The sequence below is a fragment of the Schistocerca serialis genome, chromosome 4 (assembly GCF_023864345.2).
Source record: "Schistocerca serialis cubense isolate TAMUIC-IGC-003099 chromosome 4, iqSchSeri2.2, whole genome shotgun sequence".
In the NCBI taxonomy this organism is placed as follows: Eukaryota; Metazoa; Arthropoda; class Insecta; order Orthoptera; family Acrididae; genus Schistocerca; species Schistocerca serialis.
In genome coordinates this window covers 188,319,552-188,342,487 of record NC_064641.1, presented here as the reverse complement: position 1 = coordinate 188,342,487, position 22,936 = coordinate 188,319,552, and the positions used below count along the sequence as shown (strand labels likewise).

The following is a 22,936-nucleotide window of genomic DNA, read 5'->3' as shown; positions in this document are numbered from 1 at the left end:
CAGTGTCTGTGTTCTCTGTTTCTGTCTCGTCCTTTATGTTTTGCCCAGCATGAACATTTGGTGTGCCGTAAAGTGCTGGGCTACTTGTAATTCTTGCCAGAAGCTTGTGTCTGTATATGTGTGGATGGATATGTGTGTGTGTGTGTGTGTGTGTGTGTGTGTGTGTGTGTGTGTGTGTGTGTGTGCGCGCGCGCGCGAGTGTATAACCATCCTTTTTTCCCCCTAAGGTAAGTCTTTCCGCTCCCGGGATTGGAATGACTCCTTACCCTCTCCCTTAAAACCCACGTCCTTTCATCTTTCCCTCTCCTTCCCTCTTTCCTGACGAAGCAACCGTTGGTCGCAAAAGCTTGAAATTTTGTATTTGTATTTGTGCGTTTTTTTAATTGTGTGTCTCTACGAGCGCTTTCCCATTTGGTAAGTCATGGAATCTTTGTTTTTAATATATATATATTGGTTGTTGTTGTGGTCTTCAGTCCTGAGACTGGTTTGATGCAGCTCTCCATGCTAGTCTATCCTGTGCAAGCTGCTTCATCTCCCAGTACCTACTGCAACCTACATCCTTCTGAATCTGCTTAGTGTATTCATCTCTTGATCTCCCTCTACGATTTTTATCCTCCACGCTGCCCTCCAATGCTAAATTTGTGATCCCTTGATGCCTCAAAACATGTCCTACCAACCGATCCCTTCTTCTAGTCAAGTTGTGCCACAAACTTCTCTTCTCCCCAATCCTATTCAATACCTCCTCATTAGTTACGTGATCTACCCACCTTATCTTCAGCATTCTTCTGTAGCACCACATTTCGAAAGCTTCTATTCTCTTCTTGTCCAAACTGGTTATCGTCCATGTTTCACTTCCATACATGGCTACACTCCATACAAATACTTTCAGAAACGACTTCCTAACACTTAAATCTATACTCGATGTTAACAAATTTCTCTTCTTCAGAAACGATTTCCTTGCCATTGCTAGTCTACATTTTATATCCTCTCTACTTCGACCATCATCAGTTATTTTACTCCCCAAATAGCAAAACTCCTTTACTACTTTAAGTGTCTCATTTCCTAATCTAATCCCCTCAGCATCACCCGATTTAATTTGACTACATTCCATTATCCTCGTTTTGCTTTTGTTGATGTTCATCTTATATCCTCCTTTCAAGACACTGTCCATTCCGTTCAACTGCTCTTCCAAGTCCTTTGCTGTCTCTGACAGAATTACAATGTCATCGGCGAACCTCAAAGTTTTTACTTCTTCTCCATGAATTTTAATACCTACTCCGGATCTTTCTTTTGTTTCCTTTACTGCTTGCTCAATATACAGATTGAATAACATCGGGGAGAGGCTACAACCCCGTCTCACTCCTTTCCCAACCACTGCTTCCCTTTCATGCCCCTCGATTCTTATAACTGCCATGTGGTTTCTGTACAAATTGTAAATAGCCTTTCGCTCCCTGTATTTTACCCCTGCCACCATCAGAATTTGAAAGAGAGTATTCCAGTTAACGTTGTCAAAAGCTTTCTCTAAGTCTACAAATGCTAGAAACGTAGGTTTGCCTTTTCTTAATCTTTCTTCTAAGATAAGTCGTAAGGTTAGTATTGCCTCACGTGTTCCAACATTTCTACGGAATCCAAACTGATCTTTCCCGAGGTCCGCATATATATATATGAGGGAAACATTCCACATACGAAAAATATACCTAAAAACAAAGATGATGTGACTTACCAAACGAAAGCGCTGGCACGTCGATAGACACACAAACATGCACACAAAATTCAAGCTTTTGCAACAAACTGTTGCCTCATCAGGAAAGAGGGAAGGAGAGGGAAAGACGAAAGGATGTGGGTTTTAAGGGAGAGGGTAAGGAGTCATTCCAATCCCGGGAGGGGAAAGACTTACCTTAGGGGGAAAAAAGGACAGGTAACACTCGCACACATACTCATATCCATCCGCACATACACAGACACAAGCAGACATTTGTAAAGGCAAAGAGTTTGGGCAGAGATGTCAGTCGAGGCGGTAGTGCAGAGGCAAAGATGTTGTTGAATGACAGGTGAGGTATGAGTGGCGGCAACTTGAAATTAGCGGAGATTGAGGCCTGGTGGATAACGGGAAGAGAGGATATATTGAAGAGCAAGTTCCCATCTCCGGAGTTCGGATAGGCTGGTGTTAGTGGGAAGTATCCAGATAACCCGGACGGATTAACACTGTGCCAAGATGTGCTGGCCGTGCACCAAGGCATGTTTAGCCACAGGGTGATCCTCATTACCAACAAACACTGTCTGCCTGTGTCCATTCATGCGAATGGACAGTTTGTTGCTGGTCATTCCCACATAGAATGTGTCACAGTGTAGGCAGGTCAGTTGGTAAATCACGTGGATGCTTTCACATGTGGCTCTGCCTTTGATCGTGTACACCTTCCGGGTTACAGGACTGGAGTAGGTGGTGGCGGGAGGGTGCATGGGACAGGTTTTACACCGGGGGCGGTTACAAGGGTAGGAGCCAGAGGGTAGGGAAGGTGGTTTGGGGATTTCATAGGGATGAACTAAGAGGTTACGAAGGTTTTTTATTTTTATATATATATATATATATATATATATATATATATATATATATATATATATATATATATATAAAGATGATGTGACTTACCAAATGAAAGTGCTGGCAGGTCGACAGACACACAAACATACACACAAAATTCAAGCTTTCGCAACAAACTGTTGCCTCATCAGGAAAGAGGGAAGGAGAGGGAAAGATGAAAGGATGTGGGTTTTAAGGGAGAGGGTAAGGAGTCATTCCAATCCCGGGAGCGGAAAGACTTACCTTAGGGGGGAAAAAGGACGGGTATACACTCGCACACACACACATATCCATCCACACATATACAGACACAAGCAGACATATTTAAATATGTCTGCTTGTGTCTGTATATGTGTGGATGGATATGTGTGTGTGTGCGAGTGTATACCCGTCCTTTTTTCCCCCTAAGGTAAGTCTTTCCGCTCCCGGGATTGGAATGACTCCTTACCCTCTCCCTTAAAACCCACATCCTTTCGCCTTTCCCTCTCCTTCCCTCTTTCCTGATGAGGCAACAGTTTGTTGCGAAAGCTTGAATTTTGTGTGTATGTTTGTGTTTGTTTGTGTGTCTGTCGACCTGCCAGCACTTTCATTTGGTAAGTCACATCATCTTTGTTTTTAGATATATATTTCCTACGTGGAATGTTTCCCTCTATTTTATATATATATATATATATATATATATATATATATATATATATATATATAATGGAAGGAAACATTCCACGTGGGAAAAATTATATATAAAAACAAAGATGAGGTGACTTACCGAACAAAAGCGCTGGCAGGTCGATAGACACACAAACATACACACAAAATTCAAGCTTTCGCAACAAACTGTTGCCTCATCAGGAAAGAGGGAAGGAGAGGGGAAGACGAAAGGAAGTGGGTTTTAAAGGAGAGGGTAAGGAGTCATTCCAATCCCGGGAGCGGAAAGACTTACCTTAGGGGGAAAAAAGGACAGGTATACACTCGCACACACGCACATATCCATCCACACATACAGACACAAGCAGACCCGGAATTTTGAGGTTTTGGAGGGAGTGGAGCTGGAAGTGGGAGATTGAGTAGATGGGAGAGACTGGGTTTGTGTGCAATGAGAGGAGGTTGAGGTTTGCTGGAAAGGTTGTGAAGGGTGAGTGAGTTGCCTTTCCGGAGGTGGGAAACCAGGAGATTGGATAGTTTTTTGAGGTGGAGGGTGGCATGCTGTTCTAATTTACGGTTGGCCTGTAGGAGGATGCTCTGGACAGCCGGTGTGGATGTGGGAGAGGAAAGATTAAGGACTTTTATTAAGGATAGGAGTTGACGGGTGTGTTCATTGGCTGAGTTGATGTGTAGGTGAAGGATTAGGTGGGTGAGGGCAATGGATTGTTCAGTTTGGAACTGGTATAGGGACTGATGGAAGGAAGGGTTGCAGCCAGAGATGGGAACTTTAAGTGTGAGGCCTTTGGGGGTGATGCCAAATGTCAGACAAGCCTGAGAAAATAGAATATGGGAGTGTAATCTGGCTAGGGCGAAGGCATGTTTGCGGAGGGAATGTAAATAAAACTTAATGGGGTCATTGTGGGGGTGTTGTGAGGGTGACATGGTATTAGAAGGTGGAAAGTGTAACATGAGGTGAAATGAAAATGAAAATAAAAATATATGGGGAGGGATAAAGGTGAACCGGAAAGAAACAGAAGATCTGGAATGAAAAAAGGCGAAAAGGTGTTGGTTACAGCTGGGCTATGTTGGACTTGGGTTGGTAGACAACGATGTGCATAAAGGTTAGGTGGTTGTGTTGCCGCCAAAACACGTTAAAGGACGCAGAAATTCGGGAAAATTTCGAAAAAACTGCGTGTAGTATATTAAAAGGAGTGGTATTGTGGTGGCAGATTATGAAAATGAGACTAACAATTGTCTGACGAAGAAATAATCGCGTTGAAACCTGTGGGAAGCGGCTAAAAATGATCAGTGGTGTGGGAAAAACGGAAATGGAAATAAAGCAAAAGTTATTAGAACTGGCCGAAATGGTTGTTTAAAAGGTGAAAGGAGCTGTTTGTGAACTAGAAACGGTGGATATTATAGCGGCGGTAGTGCTGAAAGCGGCAAAAAATTTTTTTGGTTATGGTTTGGAAGTGGGTTACGTATTATTGAGTATATATATAGGCGGGATAAAATAGTATAGCAGATTACGGTAAAAAGGAGAAGGTGAATACAAAGTGAAACTACTGGCAAAAACAGAAAGAGGAAAATAATACGACAGAAAAGATTTCGAAATGCAACAGTGACAATAACAAACGTAATTGTTGGATTCAAATTAATGATATCAATATAATGGAAGGAAACATTCCACGTGGGAAAAATTATATATAAAAACAAAGATGAGGTGACTTACCGAACAAAAGCGCTGGCAGGTCGATAGACACACAAACATACACACAAAATTCAAGCTTTCGCAACAAACTGTTGCCTCATCAGGAAAGAGGGAAGGAGAGGGGAAGACGAAAGGAAGTGGGTTTTAAGGGAGAGGGTAAGGAGTCATTCCAATCCCGGGAGCGGAAAGACTTACCTTAGGGGGAAAAAAGGACAGGTATACACTCGCACACACGCACATATCCATCCACACATACAGACACAAGCAGACATATTTAAAGACAAAGAGTTTGGGCAGAGATGTCAGTCGAGGCAGAAGTGTAGAGGCAAAGAAGTTGTTGAAAGACAGGTGAGGTATGAGTGGCGGCAACTTGAAATTAGCGGAGATTGAGGCCTGGCGGATGACGAGAAGAGAGGATATACTGAAGGGAAAGTTCCCATCTCCGGAGTTCGGATAGGTTGGTGTTGGTGGGAAGTATCCAGATAACCCGGACGGTGTAACACTGTGCCAAGATGTGCTGGCTGTGCACCAAGGCATGTTTAGCCACAGGGTGATCCTCATTACCAACAAACACTGTCTGCCTGTGTCCATTCATGCGAATGGACAGTTTGTTGCTGGTCATTCCCACATAGAATGCATCACAGTGTAGGCAGGTCAGTTGGTAAATCACGTGGGTGCTTTCACACGTGGCTCTGCCTCTGATCGTGTACACCCTCCGGGTTACAGGACTGGAGTAGGTGGTGGTGGGAGGGTGCATGGGACAGGTTTTGCATCGGGGGCGGTTACAAGGATAGGAGCCAGAGGGTAGGGAAGGTGGTTTGGGGATTTCATAGGGATGAACTAACAGGTTACGAAGGTTAGGTGGACGGCGGAAAGACACTCTTGGCGGAGTGGGGAGGATTTCATGAAGGATGGATCTCATTTCAGGGCAGGATTTGAGGAAGTCGTATCCCTGCTGGAGAGCCACATTCAGAGTCTGGTCCAGTCCCGGAAAGTATCCTGTCACAAGTGGGGCACTTTTGTGGTTCTTCTGTGGGGGATTCTGGGTTTGAGGGGACGAGGAAGTGTCTCTGGTTATTTGCTTCTGTACCAGGTCGGGAGGGTAGTTGCGGGATGCGAAAGCTGTTTTCAGGTTGTTGGTGTAATGATTCAGGGATTCCGGACTGGAGCAGATTCGTTTGCCACGAAGACCTAGGCTGTAGGGAAGGGACCGTTTGATGTGGAATGGGTGGCAGCTGTCATAATGGAGGTACTGTTGCTTGTTGGTGGGTTTGATGTGGACGGACGTGTGAAGTTGGCCATTGGACAGGTGGAGGTCAACGTCAAGGAAAGTGGCATGGGATTTGGAGTAGGACCAGGTGAAACTGATGGAACCAAAGGAGTTGAGGTTGGAGAGGAAATTCTGGAGTTCTTCTTCACTGTGAGTCCAGATCATGAAGATGTCATCAATAAATCTGTACCAAACTTTGGGTTGGCAGACTTGGGTAACCAAGAAGGCTTCCTCTAAGCGACCCATGAATAGGTTGGCGTACGAGGGGGCCATCCTGGTGCCCATGGCTGTTCCCTTTAATTGTTGGTATGTCTGGCCCTCAAAAGTGAAGAAGTTGTGGGTCAGGATGAAGCTGGCTAAGGTGATGAGGAAAGAGGTTTTAGGTAGGGTGGCAGGTGATCGGCGTGAAAGGAAATGCTCCATCGCAGCGAGGCCCTGGACGTGCGGAATATTTGTGTATAAGGACGTGGCATCAATGGTTACAAGGATGGTTTCCGGGGGTAACAGATTGGGTAAGGATTCCAGGCGTTCAAGGAAGTGGTTGGTGTCCTTGATGAAGGATGGGAGACTGCATGTAATGGGTTGAAGGTGTTGATCTACGTAGGCAGTCTCCCATCCTTCATCAAGGACACCAACCACTTCCTTGAACGCCTGGAATCCTTACCCAATCTGTTACCCCCGGAAACCATCCTTGTAACCATTGATGCCACGTCCTTATACACAAATATTCCGCACGTCCAGGGCCTCGCTGCGATGGAGCATTTCCTTTCACGCCGATCACCTGCCACCCTACCTAAAACCTCTTTCCTCATCACCTTAGCCAGCTTCATCCTGACCCACAACTTCTTCACTTTTGAGGGCCAGACATACCAACAATTAAAGGGAACAGCCATGGGCACCAGGATGGCCCCCTCGTACGCCAACCTATTCATGGGTCGCTTAGAGGAAGCCTTCTTGGTTACCCAAGTCTGCCAACCCAAAGTTTGGTACAGATTTATTGATGACATCTTCATGATCTGGACTCACAGTGAAGAAGAACTCCAGAATTTCCTCTCCAACCTCAACTCCTTTGGTTCCATCAGTTTCACCTGGTCCTACTCCAAATCCCATGCCACTTTCCTTGACGTTGACCTCCACCTGTCCAATGGCCAACTTCACACGTCCGTCCACATCAAACCCACCAACAAGCAACAGTACCTCCATTATGACAGCTGCCACCCATTCCACATCAAACGGTCCCTTCCCTACAGCCTAGGTCTTCGTGGCAAACGAATCTGCTCCAGTCCGGAATCCCTGAATCATTACACCAACAACCTGAAAACAGCTTTCGCATCCCGCAACTACCCTCCCGACCTGGTACAGAAGCAAATAACCAGAGACACTTCCTCGTCCCCTCAAACCCAGAATCCCCCACAGAAGAACCACAAAAGTGCCCCACTTGTGACAGGATACTTTCCGGGACTGGACCAGACTCTGAATGTGGCTCTCCAGCAGGGATACGACTTCCTCAAATCCTGCCCTGAAATGAGATCCATCCTTCATGAAATCCTCCCCACTCCGCCAAGAGTGTCTTTCCGCCGTCCACCTAACCTTCGTAACCTGTTAGTTCATCCCTATGAAATCCCCAAACCACCTTCCCTACCCTCTGGCTCCTATCCTTGTAACCGCCCCCGATGCAAAACCTGTCCCATGCACCCTCCCACCACCACCTACTCCAGTCCTGTAACCCGGAGGGTGTACACGATCAGAGGCAGAGCCACGTGTGAAAGCACCCACGTGATTTACCAACTGACCTGCCTACACTGTGATGCATTCTATGTGGGAATGACCAGCAACAAACTGTCCATTCGCATGAATGGACACAGGCAGACAGTGTTTGTTGGTAATGAGGATCACCCTGTGGCTAAACATGCCTTGGTGCACAGCCAGCACATCTTGGCACAGTGTTACACCGTCCGGGTTATCTGGATACTTCCCACCAACACCAACCTATCCGAACTCCGGAGATGGGAACTTTCCCTTCAGTATATCCTCTCTTCTCGTCATCCGCCAGGCCTCAATCTCCGCTAATTTCAAGTTGCCGCCACTCATACCTCACCTGTCTTTCAACAACTTCTTTGCCTCTACACTTCTGCCTCGACTGACATCTCTGCCCAAACTCTTTGTCTTTAAATATGTCTGCTTGTGTCTGTATGTGTGGATGGATATGTGCGTGTGTGCGAGTGTATACCTGTCCTTTTTTCCCCCTAAGGTAAGTCTTTCCGCTCCCGGGATTGGAATGACTCCTTACCCTCTCCCTTAAAACCCACTTCCTTTCGTCTTCCCCTCTCCTTCCCTCTTTCCTGATGAGGCAACAGTTTGTTGCGAAAGCTTGAATTTTGTGTGTATGTTTGTGTGTCTATCGACCTGCCAGCGCTTTTGTTCGGTAAGTCACCTCATCTTTGTTTTTATATATAATTTTTCCCTCGTGGAATGTTTCCTTCCAGGTCGATAGACACACAAACATACACACAAAATTCAAGCTTTCGCAACAAACTGTTGCCTCATCAGGAAAGAGGGAAGGAGAGGGGAAGACGAAAGGAAGTGGGTTTTAAAGGAGAGGGTAAGGAGTCATTCCAATCCCGGGAGCGGAAAGACTTACCTTAGGGGAAAAAAAGGACAGGCATACACTCGCACACACGCACATATCCATCCACACATACAGACACAAGCAGACATATCTACCTTCTCTACCCAGCGGTTCCTACCCCTGTAACCGACCCCGCTGCAAAACCTGCCCCATGCATCTGCCCACAACCACCTACTCCAGCCCCGCTACTGGTAAAACATACGCAATTCAAGGCAGGGCTACATGTGAAACTACACATGTCATTTATCAACTGACGTGCCTGCACTGCACAGCCTTTTACATCGGCATGACAACAACCAAACTGGCTGAGCGAATGAACGGACACAGACGAACTGTCCGCCTAGGAGATGCCCAATACCCAGTAGCGGAGCATGCCCTCCAGCATAATTCTAGGGACCTAGGAACCTGCTACACCGTATGTGCCATTTGGCTTCTCCCACCCAACACCAGTCCCTCTGAACTGCGGAGATGGGAACTTGCACTCCAACACATCCTTTCATCCCGCCATCCCCCTGGACTGAACCTACGTTAAACAACCTCACTCCCATTCACTCTTCAGTCTTCTCCTCTTTCCCTTTCCTCTTTAGCCATTCACGCATCTTTTCATCCTACATAGTTGTGTTTATCTTTATACTTTACTTCTGTATGCATCCTCTTTGGTTTGAAGCTGGCACAGTACTTACAGTAGAATATCTTTGGCTTCCCTCTGACAACCATGCCTCCATCCTTGCTACCCTCCCTGTTTACCTTTCCCTGTTGCTTCATAACCTGGGTTGTGAGTAACTGAATCCACTTTCCCTTCTTCCCTTTTTTCCCCTCTCTCCTCCCTGATGAAGGAACAAAGTTCCGAAAGCTAGGAATGTAAATTTTCAGTTCTGTTTTATGTGTATCTATCGGCTGTACTGAGCTGAGGTAAGTACTGGCCAGCCCCTCTATCTCTTTGTTAGTATATATATATATATATATATATATATATATATATATATATATATATATATTTTAAAAAAACCAAAGATGATGAGACTAACCAAACAAAAGCGCTGGGAGGTCGATAGACACACAAACATACACACAAAATTCAAGCTTTCGCAACAAACGGTTGCTTCATCAGGAAAGAGGGAAAGACGAAAGGATGTGGGTTTTAAGTGAGAGGGTAAGGAGTCATTCCAATCCCGGGAGCGGAAAGACTTACCTTAAGGCGAAAAAAGGACAGGTATACACTCGCGTGCGCGCCCACACACGCGCACACACACACACACACACACACACACACACACACACACACACACACACATATATATATATATATCCATCCGCACATACACAGACACAAGCAGACATTTGTAAAGGCAAAGAGTTTGGGCCAAACTCTTTGCCTTTACAAATGCCTGCTTGTGTGATGACGTTATAAAAATGTTTACTTTTTATTTGAATGATCTTGTAAAGTTATTTTTGACAGTTTTTGACAGCTTCAACTCCAGCGATGCCATTTTTACAATGGGATTTATTTTTCTCAGGAAGTTGGTGATTATGTTTAATTTTTTAGAGATCTTATTTTGGGGTTTTTACATAAATGATCAGTGTTCCATTATGTTGTGTTTATCACGGTAATTTACCCTTTTTCTTCTATAATGTAAATGAAATTTTCGAGCTATATTTTATGTTTAAAATCTGTTTGTCCTTTGAGGATGTCTTCTTGATATTTTTCCTCCAAAATGTTCATTGTATGTCATTTAGGCACTTTGTGTACAATTTTTATGGTATTTTCAGTATTTTCTGCTTTATGTTCTTGGCAATTTAGTTGCAAGTAAAATGTGGCTTGGTTGCTTTCACAGTTTTGTATGTGTCCCTACAAATCTGATTCCAAAATTCCTGCCTGTTTGTCTTACAAAAAATTTATTGCAATCATCACAAGAAAGTTTGTTGGCTTCCGGATTTGAAAATGTGGAGGTGTTATTTTTTGTTGACCATATTTTGGCCTTTAAGTTGTTGTTTATGTGAAACACTAATTTTATTTTTGTTTTCTCAAACAAATTGTTCATCTTTCCCAATATTTGGCCTATGTATGATGTTGTAACATAGGTAAGTTTATCTGTGATTTTTCCTTCTCTTTTTAATGTTATTTCTTTAGGTATGCCATATGATTTTGGTTTTGTGTGCTGTTCATATAATTTCAGCGCTATTTTTGGATTGAAGTCATTTTGTCTCACTTTGTATTGTAGCATTTGTATTTCATTTTGTATCGCCGTATTATAGACAGGTAAATTTAAAATTCTGTTAAACATTGATTTGAAATATGCCTATGTATGCGAAATCGGGGGCCAAAAGTTTTTGCTTATGATAGTATCAGCCATAGTAGTTTTTCTATATACTGTAATTTGAATCAGTGCTGGCAGTTATTGCCTATTTTTAGATCTACAATGGTTTCAGTTTGTTTTGCTCTATTTCCATTGTGAATTTTATGTTAGGGTGCAAGTTGTTTAGTGGCTGAGGGATCATTTGTATGTCTTGGAGTAGTATGTCATCACCAGTATACCATATTCACAGCTACACTTGATAATGGCAAAATGCCAAAACAAGCTCTTGGTGTAACATATATCACTACGAGTAAATAAATAAATAAATAAATAAATAGAGCAGAAAAAGAACTGGTACTTAAAATAAAACCTTCCCAGTTTGTCACATTTCTGTTACATTCTTCTAGTGGTACCTAATATGTAGATACTGGTCATCAGTTAGTGTTGTTGACTGCAGGTAGGTACTACAACACAGATCATCAGTGTGTTGTGTCTCAAAGTATAAGTGGAATGTTTTCTCATTTAAATTGGTTATGTGAAATTTGCGCTATGCTTTCTTTGCGAATTCCTACAGATTCAGCAATCAATTGTATACTTAACCAACAGTTAAATCGAATCAATTACCTACCTTTTCAATATTTTCTTCTCTCTCTCTCTTTTTTCTTTGTGTGTGTGTGTGTGTGTGTGTGTGTGTGTGTGTGTGTGTGTGTGTGTGTTGATGCTGGGCATGAACACTGATGTGTCTACAGATACCAGAGGTGCCTCATTTGACTGAGAAGGCTTCATGCTTCATAGCTATTGGTTGTTCATAATTGGCACATGCACACTTACTCTGTAAGTTATATGACTTATGTCAATTCAGGAGGCAACTACTAATAATGCATGTACAGTGTAAGCTTGAATTGACCATGTAAGGCATGTTGACAGACTGAAATGTGCCCTGGAGCACTGTGTCGTGAAGGTGAAACTGGGTGAGAAGCATTCCATACTACTCGCTGTGCATTCATTGCAGAAACCTGCATTCGGCAGTTTCCACACGCATTATCACGTGAATGCATGCTCACTGAGGGGCACTGCCATGCAGCCAAGGAAACATGAAGTCTACAGCTGTGTCATAATGTAGCAGCACTAATGGGCACGGCGAGAGTTGGGATGCAATGAGAATTAGAATTTCTTTGTAGCTGTCAATTTTCGGTGTTTTGTATAGAAAAGTGTATGCTGTATATCTGAGATTCATCAGATATTACCACAGTAACTGAGTATGCGTATAATGAAAATTAAAAAGATAATCCAGTACTGAATGTTATTGAAGGTCACTGATTCAGCTATGAAACTACAAATTTGCGTGAATGAATAGCTGATGAAATAATTCTTATGTTCAGTCTGCAGCTAATAATTAACAAAAATACAGTTCAGCAACCATATACTGTAAACAGCTCTCGTGAGTAAATGAAGCATTTTAAATAATAGGCCTCGTTAAATTGATACTGTTAACTGTACTGGTGTGAAACAGGAAGGAAATGCAATGCTTAGTGGTAAGGAGAGGTGGGCATTGTTCAGATAAATTCTGTCTAGATAATTATTTGAATAAGTAGATCATTCAAGCAAATGTCTTAAAAAAAACCTTGTTAATGGTTTGTTCACAAATGTGCCTCAGTGGCCCAGTAGGTTAAGTTCCATAGTAGAAAGTTGAAATGGTTCAATTCCCTGTTGGTCATTTAGTCTTTTTTTCTACAACTTATTCGTTCTCTCATCTGTAACATTGAGTAAAGTACCAAGTCAAGTTGCACCACATTTTGAAGTGCATGTTGAACTGTATGCCCTGCTCTTAACCGACTGCACTAGTGGGTTCAGAGGTGGGAGGAAATCGAGGGCACACCATGGTGCCTATTAAAGCAAATCCGGTGTTCAGACCAACCTATTGGTTGAGCACAGTTGTACATGTCTTACAGTACAATGTATGCAACATATAAATACTCCTCTGGTGGACAGCTTTAGCAATTACATTTCTGAAATGACCCAATTTAACTGACTTGGCGCTTGAGTGAACAAAGTAAGAACTCGGTGGTTTTTAATGACTAACATCAACACACTTTAAATCTAAAGTCTAGTGAAACATTTCTTGGCTACTGGGTGTCCAAAGTTACCTGAAAATGTTTAGGGCTAGTTCTGAGTAAGCTCTCCATTAGTTCCGATGGATTAGTTTTTCGTATAGATGTGCATCAATCCAATTACATAGAGTTTTGAAATTGAAAAGTTTTGGAAAGACACTGAGTACAAAAAAAAAGTTCATTATATTGCAGCGCACTGACAACTTAATTATTGTGAAAGTGTTGAGATGATTGGAAGACCTTTCTCGCCTTTCTACAATAATGCAATTATTGCAGCAACATCTTACACACAATTTGAATGTAGACATATAATACCCAAAGAAATGTCAATAAAATTATAAAAAGAATTTTTTTTAATGTAATCTAGAAGTTGAAGTTAAAGTGAAATTGTAATAAAGTTATTTGCACTACAGTGGATTTAATGATTCCTCAATTTTTGCCAAAGAAGATTGTTATTTGAAAGTCCTGTAATGTTATAGTGAAACAGATGATTTCAGGCGATATAATACATCAATCTTCTCTTTGAAAATATGGAATATGTTTTATTAATGTGTCACAGTGGCACATTTTCAAAAATTAAATAACTTCCTGATGAGGTGTTTGAAAAAATAGTTGTGAAAGTTAATTTAAGAGCAACAAAACATACTTTGTTTAATAAATGACAAAGAACTGAAGCAGTAAATGTCATTGGATTTCATATTTATGTATTATTCATACTGCTTTTTATTCAAAAATGACAATTTTTTATATTTGTGTAAACAAATAATATTTTTAAAAAATATTTTTATTTGTTATTCATTGTAAGGGAAGCACGTTGCATATTCACAGCCTTTATACAAGTGAGTACGTGGTGTGTCAATTTGGCTGTGTGCACAAGCACGTTACATCCTCGTAGCCATTAGCATGAGCTCACTCATTTCCGTTGCTAGGCAAGCCAGCATCAGACATCTTCGGCAACTTCCACCAATGTTTGCAAAGTGCATTCATGCTCTCACAAACACAATGCTTGTGTGTGCAGGCCACGTGAAAGGGCCAGGTGCTTGCAGGTTTCTAATGTATTTACAAGCCAAATTTCCATCAAAGTTGTAAACACAACCCACTCTACCAAACTTTATTTACAGTAGAGGTTTACTTTTACTCCCATTACACAAATGGCTGTATGTGACTGTCCCCTGTAGACTGAAGAATATTGAGAAAGAAGAACTCTGTAAATTGTGAGGCTGTTGCAAAACTTTTTTTGAGTAATTTCTTTTAGATATAAAAATATTATACTGGAGTTGTTGTTAGTGGACAGAACCTGTTCTTGCTTGTACAAATCATTCTGGTATTTGCCTGGAATTATTTGTAAAAACCGTAATTGGCTTTCGCGCAGTCCATAACTCATGATCTGGATTTATATGCATTGACCAAATTTGCTTTTATAAAAGATAATTGAGTCAAAATTAAGTTTGAAAATTTCATTTAAAATTCCTGAAATTATGCTTGAAAACATTACAGATCTTGACAGGTCACGGAGTGATACAAGGTCGTTCTGAGTTTGTAGCTTTTGCATTAGAGTTCCAACTTAACAAAAAAGATGCAAAAAGACATAAAAATGGAAAACGGAATCTCACTGCACGTAACTGTTAATAAGATGAATCCACAATATGCATAATTTAAATTTCGTGGTTTAAATCCTATTCTACTCCTTGTGTTTTCTTCAAAGTCCAAATTTCAGAATATTATTCTATGTCTGTGGCATATATTAGTGGTTTCTCCGTACTTCCCAAGGAAGAAAAGTCTAGTACTGAGCCCAAGATGCAGTGTTACCATTTGTCTATTGATAACATTGAAGTCTTTGATTTTTAACAGCCATTTGATTTGTTTTTAGAACTCACAATATTAAGAATAAAAATATGCTTCAGAAAAATGTTTGATATGTATATATTTGTGTAATTTGAAGTAATCTATATATTGCACTATTTACTCTTTTAATTTGCCAATAATGTTGGAAGCTGAGCTGGAGAATAGCCTTGCAGGTGATGATTTGCAATTAGATCTTACTGCAGAAATATAATCTAAAAAATTACCTTTTTGCTATAGAAACCTGTCATCATTGTTCCATTTTATAAAATTATCCCTGAGAGCAACACCAGTGTGCACTGTTAATAAAATTGTGTTTTTTAATTATTATTTGTCTCATTTTCTTATTTTTTTACTGTGACACGCAGCCAGTATACCTGTCATTTGTCTTAATATAAGGAAACAGGTATCAAATAAATTGGATTTCATTAGCACTGGCTTTTAGTTTTTATCTAGGTTTCTCCACACAGCTGCATGGCGTGTGTGATATAGACGATACAGTTAGAAATCCCAAAGATCCTGTCCAAGTTGTATTATTTATTAGTATTACTACTACTACTCGCTTGATTTTCATCTTTTTAGGAGCTTCTGCTGTATTCATTTTGCAGATAGTTATTTGAAAGTCTTTGGCTTTACTTACCATGATCTATAATAATGAAGTATATCTGCTGTAAGGTATTGACATCTTTTGTTTAATTTTTGAGATGTAATTTCATCATCACATATCAAGTTGGGTACTGTCTATTCCTGCAGAATATGTCAACTATACAGAGAACCACTGAGAATTGAGAAATAAACTCTTTCTAGATTATGAAAGGAGTCATTTCTCAGAGAGTAGCACAAAAGCAAAAAATTTGGAAAAGTGATTCTACAAAATTTTTACAATTATCTCTTACCAAAATGTGTGACATCTTCCCTAAAAGTAGCTGACAGGAACAATAATTATGAAATAGTGATGAAACTTGAAAGAAAAATATCTTAAAATTTATGTAGAAAAAGACGTGGAAAATTGTGTGTGTGGCATTAGTTTGACATAGTTTAGAGAACAGCAGAATACGAAATATGAGCAGAAAGATAAGTTGTAAGAGAGCCACTAATGTAGACCACAAGAGAACTGCAGACAATTGTGTATTAGTACGTAGTGCATAGATCTGAATAGTCTCATCATATTTCCTCAGTATCATAACATGAAAAAAAGATTAATTTGAATTACATGATCCATCAGGCTTTCTTGTCAAAATTAGTGTTTTTTAAGTTGTAGTTTTGCAGCCAAGTTATCATTTTATCAGCAAATGATATTTCAACAACTTCCCTAGCTGTCTTTGTCAGGTGTTGAACACATTTCGTTACTTGCTGTTTAGTCTCCAGCGAAACTTGGAATGGTACACATTGTGCACTGCTCTGGCTATGCTAAAACATAAAAAGCTAAAAGGAGAGTGCTATAAGGCCACATCCTTTACCAAAATACAGTATACAAGAACAAAGATAGTGAATGCATTGAACTGTTTTCTGACGTGATTCAAGCAAAATGAATGTCACATCTGATGCTTTAATTAAGTAAAAGCTGTTTAAATTATCTGCTTCTCTAATTTCAGTTGGCTCACTTGTGGTTCTGCCATAGAAATTTTTGCCTGCACAACAATTCTGGTATCTTCATATTTCATTTCATGCCAACAGATGACACACTTCTAAGTTTATTCTGATGTATATCAGTCCTTCCAACAGAATTAAAATGTCTACAGTGTTGTGTGAAAAATAAGCTAGAACTACCCCTCCCCCCCTTTCCAAACAAAAAAAGCATGTCTAACTCATACGTTGTGAAAGTGAGATGCCAGGTGTTTTTAAACTGAATGAACTGTACATGTAAAGAACATAAATATTGCACCTGAGTTCAGCACCCAACTAAATCAGCTGTCGCTGAACACTGCCTCACCTGTTAGCATGAATGAAGTAAAAAGATATCAGTGTTGTGTATCAGGTGACAAATTTCTGGCATGATTTAAAAAAGGAAAGGATTGAAATTAAAGAGGTAGCCAATTTAATTAGCAGGGACAGATGCTATAGCCTACGTAAAGAATGGGATCCAACTCTCAGTTTGCTTAAGTCACACCATATCTGTCTGCTCATAGACAAGTGCCAGTTAAGACGTTTTTTCTTTTTTGGTGCAGAGTATTATCTTACCACACTATCTTTGCTTATAACTTTTTAATGTTTTGGCACAACATTTCTGTTGGCTTTGAGCATAAGACGACTTGTATCATCTAACACCACTGGGAAGCAATCACTAAGGTGATGAGGAGGGTGTAAAGTTCAGAGTGTGAACAATGAGCAGCAAAACCTCCTCTTGGCACCTGATCAAGACAGCTAGCAAAGTTATTGAAATATGTGTAAACATAACATAACTACTGGGCTGAGAACTCAAAAACTTGTAAATCATCAATTTGAATGATGTCTGCCACAAACATATTACTTTTGTCCTATTTGCTTTTTGTATTTTATTATGCATGCAACAATTGTGGAGCATGTATGTAGTAATATCGCATCACAGTTTCACAGCATAATTTAATAATACTTGTATTTAGCAGTGTATCATGTGGCACATCAACACCATAGCAGAAATTTTTAATGTGTGTTTACTTTGACTTTTTTTAGTAATACAAATGATTTTTTTTCATTTAACTACTGCTGTATATATTCTGTGCAACTTGTGGGAAAAGAATGAACAAATCATGAACACACTGTTCAAGACAACTAGCAAAGTTATTGAAATATTTTGTAAACATAACAACTCAGCTGAAAACCCAAAAATTTGTAAATCATCAATGCTACACAATGTTAAGAAATACTAACCCCCATCCACAGATGAAAATGTAAGTGATGCAAAGAATGCAATGGATAGAGTTGAACAGTTACTTAAATAATTTATTTATTTTGTTTCTCATGTGGTGTGGTAGACACATAGTCATTTTTACATGTTACTGCACTACCTAAAGTGGTGATCTGCAGTAGTAGAAATTATGATGACTTAGGGAAAAGTTTGTGGCGATAAAGCGTAAGTGATAAGAAGTAGAACAGTAACAAGAGAAAAGAATGGAAATGGGGGAGATAATGTGCATTGAGAGATATCGTATTTTACAGACTATAAGATGCACCATAATTTTTAAACATTTTTTAAAAATAACATTTTTACCATTGATATTATTGGATTGCAAAGCCGGACTAAAAAAGTCTTAGTTTATAAAACCAAAGTGACCTTTAAAATCCCTGAAAATCGTCATCTGAACTTTTCCTCTTCTTTTTTCCTCTCCTCTTCATTTGTCATCGTTATCCTCTTCATCTCTATGATGGTCTTCACTGCCACCAAGAGCTTGCACTTCTTGAAAGATTTAATAATAATGTCTTCTCTCACTCTAGACAATGACTTTTTTATCCACTGATACACCTGTTTCATTGTAGGTTATTGTAAAGCTCCCTTCAGCGCGAAATCCATCATCCATTTGCTCCATTCCTCTCTCATATACACTTCAAATAGTTTATTTGTCGACACAGCAAGGGGGTTGCAATTGTGAAGTAAGTCCTCCCAGAGTAACAGCAAGCTCTGTATTTCCCCTGTCTCAGTTTCTCTTTTGCAGAATTGTTTAATGACAACTAAACTGATCTAGCACAAGAAGAGAACTCTTCTTCAATAAAGCACCTTTCCTTCTCACCCGCACTCTGTTAGTTCATAATTTTGTACCAACCTCATCTATCCAAAGCTTGTCACGTACATGAACACCACCACTTGGCGGTATTTCAGAAGGTTTTGGCACTGTTATGCACTTGAAAATGATCATTGGATTAAGTTTAGTACAGTCAGCACAACATGAAAGGACAACAGTGTAGTGCATTTTTTTCATGTCCACTTGTTTTTGTAGTTACAGTTTTAGCACCTTTCATGGAAATAGTTCTGTTACTCAGCACATAAAATGTCAGAGGAGTTTTGTCCATATTCACTATTTGGCTTGGTTCCACACTGTTTTACTTTCGATGATGAATAATAAAGTGATGGAAAGATAATATTTTCTTACTCTTGTGGCATTTTCTGAATATTTTTGTTTTGGTTCACACGCTAAGTCCATGAGATTTCGTAAACTGTAACACCAACCAACTCCACCCTTGGAGTCTGTTAAGTTCCACTGTAGTGTTAGCTTACGAGTGTGTATCTGAATCATTTTTGTATTAATTCCAATGCCATTTTGATGGTGTCGTGGAATCTATTTCAGGATGTCATCTTCTAATTTTGACCATTTTGTATTAAATCCTCTATTTGCACATTTAGCCTTCCTCATTTTTTCAGTTCTTCTGTACTAGCTCGTCTATTGCAAATTTATTTATTTATTTATTTATTTTTTCTGTTGGTGGAGGGTTGAAATGCTGCTCAGCTGCTACATTTTATTTTCTTTCCATTACGAAACTAGCTACAAAAAAAAAAAAAAATACAAACTGTTGCTGATAATACTGATCACTTTCAATTGAAGTTCACTGGCACTGTAGACTGCAGTGAGGCATCATAGGCTCAACAGTGTTCTGGGTTTGTGATGGCAGGGCAGGAGGGAGACAGTGTTAGCAAGCTTGTGAATCCAGACAACTCGTGCACATTGCACTGGTGACTGCTGCGGCCAGTTGAATCCATTATTGCCAGATAGCTATAGGTTTCCCGTGGCATCGAATATACGGCCATTTTAAATCAAACCATGGATATTTTTATATTAATTTTGAGTATAAGTTGCTCCTGAATTTTTGAGGCAATTTTTTGAAGAAAAATTGTGTCTTATAGTCTGTAAAATATAGTAATAATTTTGGAGAAAAGATGATTTAATGTTTTAAGAAATAAAAAGAAAAGAAGTGAAGGTGTAAAAGAAGACATACGGAACATTTTTCTAGTGGAGGAAGAGGAAAATGCTAATGGCATGCCAAGAGCAATGATATATCATGAAAATTGGAACAATAATCTTCACGACATTCACACATGCTAGTCTAAATGTTTCCATGTGGAAGAATGCATCATCTTCTCCCAAAATGCTATATTTCCAATTTGATTCAATTATGCGATGTACGTCACAGGGTGTAGTCCTTAGCTCATTCCATTCTTTCCTTTTTCACCAGTAAGTTCATAAATAAACTACACCAAAATGTTTTTCATCATCTCCTCCTACAGTCGAAACATTTCATATCTTGTTATCAATAATCACTTATGTATGTTTCCATAGCATATGAAAAGATAAAACACTGTCTGTGAATGAAATCTTCTCCACTTAAACTATTTTACCGATTTGGATGCTGTTAACCTCTCATTAGGAGCATCATAGATATAAATATCTATCAGTGTGGTCTGTGGGCAAATACTCTATCTTCTTTTTATTCCAAACTTTTCATTCCAAACTTTTCATTCCATTTCACATATATTCCAGAAGGTTCCAGATAACAGTACCGTCTCATCCAATATTACTTGACTCATAACAGTGCTGCCCCCCCCCCCCCCCCCCCATTCCATAAACCATAGACCTTGCCGTTCGTAGGGAGGCTTGCATGCCTCAGCGATACAGATAACCGTACCGTAGGTGCAACCACAAAGGAGGGGTATCTGTTGAGAGGCCAGACAAACGTGTGGTTCCTGAAGAGGGGCAGCAGTCTGGATGCTTGACTGATCTGGGCATGTAACACTAACCAAAACGGCCTAGCTGTGCTAGTACTGCGAACGGCTGAAAGCAAGGGGAAACTACAGCCGTAATTTTTCCCTATGGCATGCATCTTTACTGTATGGTTAAATGATGATGGCGTCCTCTTGGGTAAAATATTCCGGAGGTAAAATAGTCCCCCATTCGGATCTCCGGGCGCCGCCTACTCAAGAGGACGTCGTTATCAGGAGAAAGAAAACTGGTGTTCTAGGGATTGGAGCGTGGAATGTCAGATCCCTTAATTGGACAGTTAGAAAATTTAAAAAGGGAAATGGGTAGGTTAAAGTTAGATATAGTGGGAATTAGCGAAGTTCGGTGGCAGCAGGAACAAGACTTTTGGTCAGGTGAATACAGGATTATAAATACAAAATCAAATAGGGGTAATGCAGGAGTAGGTTTAATAATGAATAAAAAAAATAGGAGTACGGGTAAGCTACTAAAAACAGCATAGAGAAAGCCTTATTGTGGCCAAGATAGACACGAAGCCCATGCCTACTACAGTAGAACAAGTTTATATGCCAACTAGCTCTGCAGATGACGAAGAAATTGAAGAAATGTATGATGAGATGAAAGAAATTATTCAGATAGTGAAGGGAGATGAAAATTTAATAGTCATGGGTGACTGGAATTTGATAGTAGAAAAAGGAAGAGAAGGAAACGTAGTCGGTGAATATGGATTGTGGGGAAGAAATGAAAGAGGAAGCCACCTGGTTGAATTTTGCACAGAGCATAACTTAATCATAGCTAACACTTGGTTCAAGAAACATAAAAGAAGGTTGTATACATGGAAGAAGCCTGAAGATACTGACAGGTTTCAGATAGATTATATAATGGTAAGACAGAGATTTAGGAACGACAGAGCACTGAAAGACCTTAGTCGAAACAAAGCCCCAGGAGTAGACAACATTCCATTAGAACTACTGACAGCCTTGGGAGAACCAGTCCTGACAAAGCTCTACCATCTGGTGAGCAAAATATGAGACAGGTGAAATACCTTCAGACTTCAAGAAGAATATAATAATTCCAATCCCAAAGAAAGCAGGTGGTGACAGATGTGAAAATTACCGAACTATCAGTTTAATAAGGCACGGCTGCAAAATACTAACGCGCCTTATTTACATACGAATGGAAAAACTGGTAGAAGCCGACCTCGGGGAAGATCAGTTTGGATTTTGTAGAAATGTTGGAACACGTGAGGCAATACTGACCCTACGGCTTATCTTGGAAGCTAGATTAAGGAAAGGCAAACCTACGTTTCTAGCATTTGTAGACTTGGAGAAAGCTTTTGACAATGTTGACTGGAATACTCTCTTTCAAATTCTGAAGGTGAAAGGGGTAAAATACAGGGAGTGAAAGGCTATTTACAATTTGTACAGAAACCAGCTGGCAGTTATAAGAGTCGAGGGGCATGAAAGGGAAGCAGTGGTTGGGCAGGGAGTGAGACAGGGTTGTAGCCTCTCCCCAATGTTATTCAATCTGTATATTGAGCGAGCAGTAATGGAAACAAAAGAAAAATTTGGAGTAGGTATTAAAATCTATGGAGAAGAAATAAAAACTTTAAGGTTCGCCGATGACATTGTTATTCTGCAGAGACAGCAAGGGAGTTGGAAGAGCAGTTGAATGGAATGGACAGTGTCTTGAAAGGAGGATATAAGATGAACATCAACAAAAGCTAAACGAGGATAATGGAATGTAGTCGAGTTAACTTGGGTGATGCTGAGGGAATTAGATTAGGAAATGAGACACTTAAAGTAGTAAAGGAGTTCTGCTATTTGGGGAGCAAAATAACTGAGGATGGTCAGAGTAGAGGAGATATAAAATGTAGACTGGCAATGGCAAGGAAAGCGTTTCTGAAGAAGATAAATATGTTAACATCGAGTATAGATTTAAGTGTCAGGAAGTTGTTTCTGAAAGTATTTGTATGGATTGTAGCCATGTATGGAGGTGAAACATGAACAATAAATAGTTTAGACAATAAGTGAATAGAAGCTTTCGAAATGTGGTGCTACAGAAGAATGCTGAAGATTAGATGGGTAGATCACATAACTAATGAGAAGGTATTGAATAGAATTGGGGAGAAGAGAAATTTGTGGCACAACTTTACTAGAAGAAGGTATCAGTTGGTAGGACATGTTC

General features: G+C 40.1%; 1 protein-coding gene across 6 annotated transcripts in view; it reads left to right on the top strand.

The window, feature by feature from the left end:
- Window positions 1-22,936, top strand: part of LOC126475247 (inositol polyphosphate-5-phosphatase A) — a 327,646-nt gene that overhangs the window by 247,101 nt on the left and 57,609 nt on the right. Inside the window, exon 14 of one of the 6 annotated variants that reach the window (XM_050102949.1) lies at window positions 15,452-15,489. The exons of 4 other annotated variants lie outside the window; for them this stretch is intronic. In XM_050102949.1, coding sequence (XP_049958906.1) covers window positions 15,452-15,481 — 30 coding nt within the window. In that variant the 3' untranslated portion in view covers window positions 15,482-15,489. Of the gene's footprint in view, window positions 1-12,142; window positions 12,294-15,451; window positions 15,490-22,936 lie in introns of those variants that run through there. One more of the 6 variants, XM_050102947.1, reaches the window with a different exon arrangement.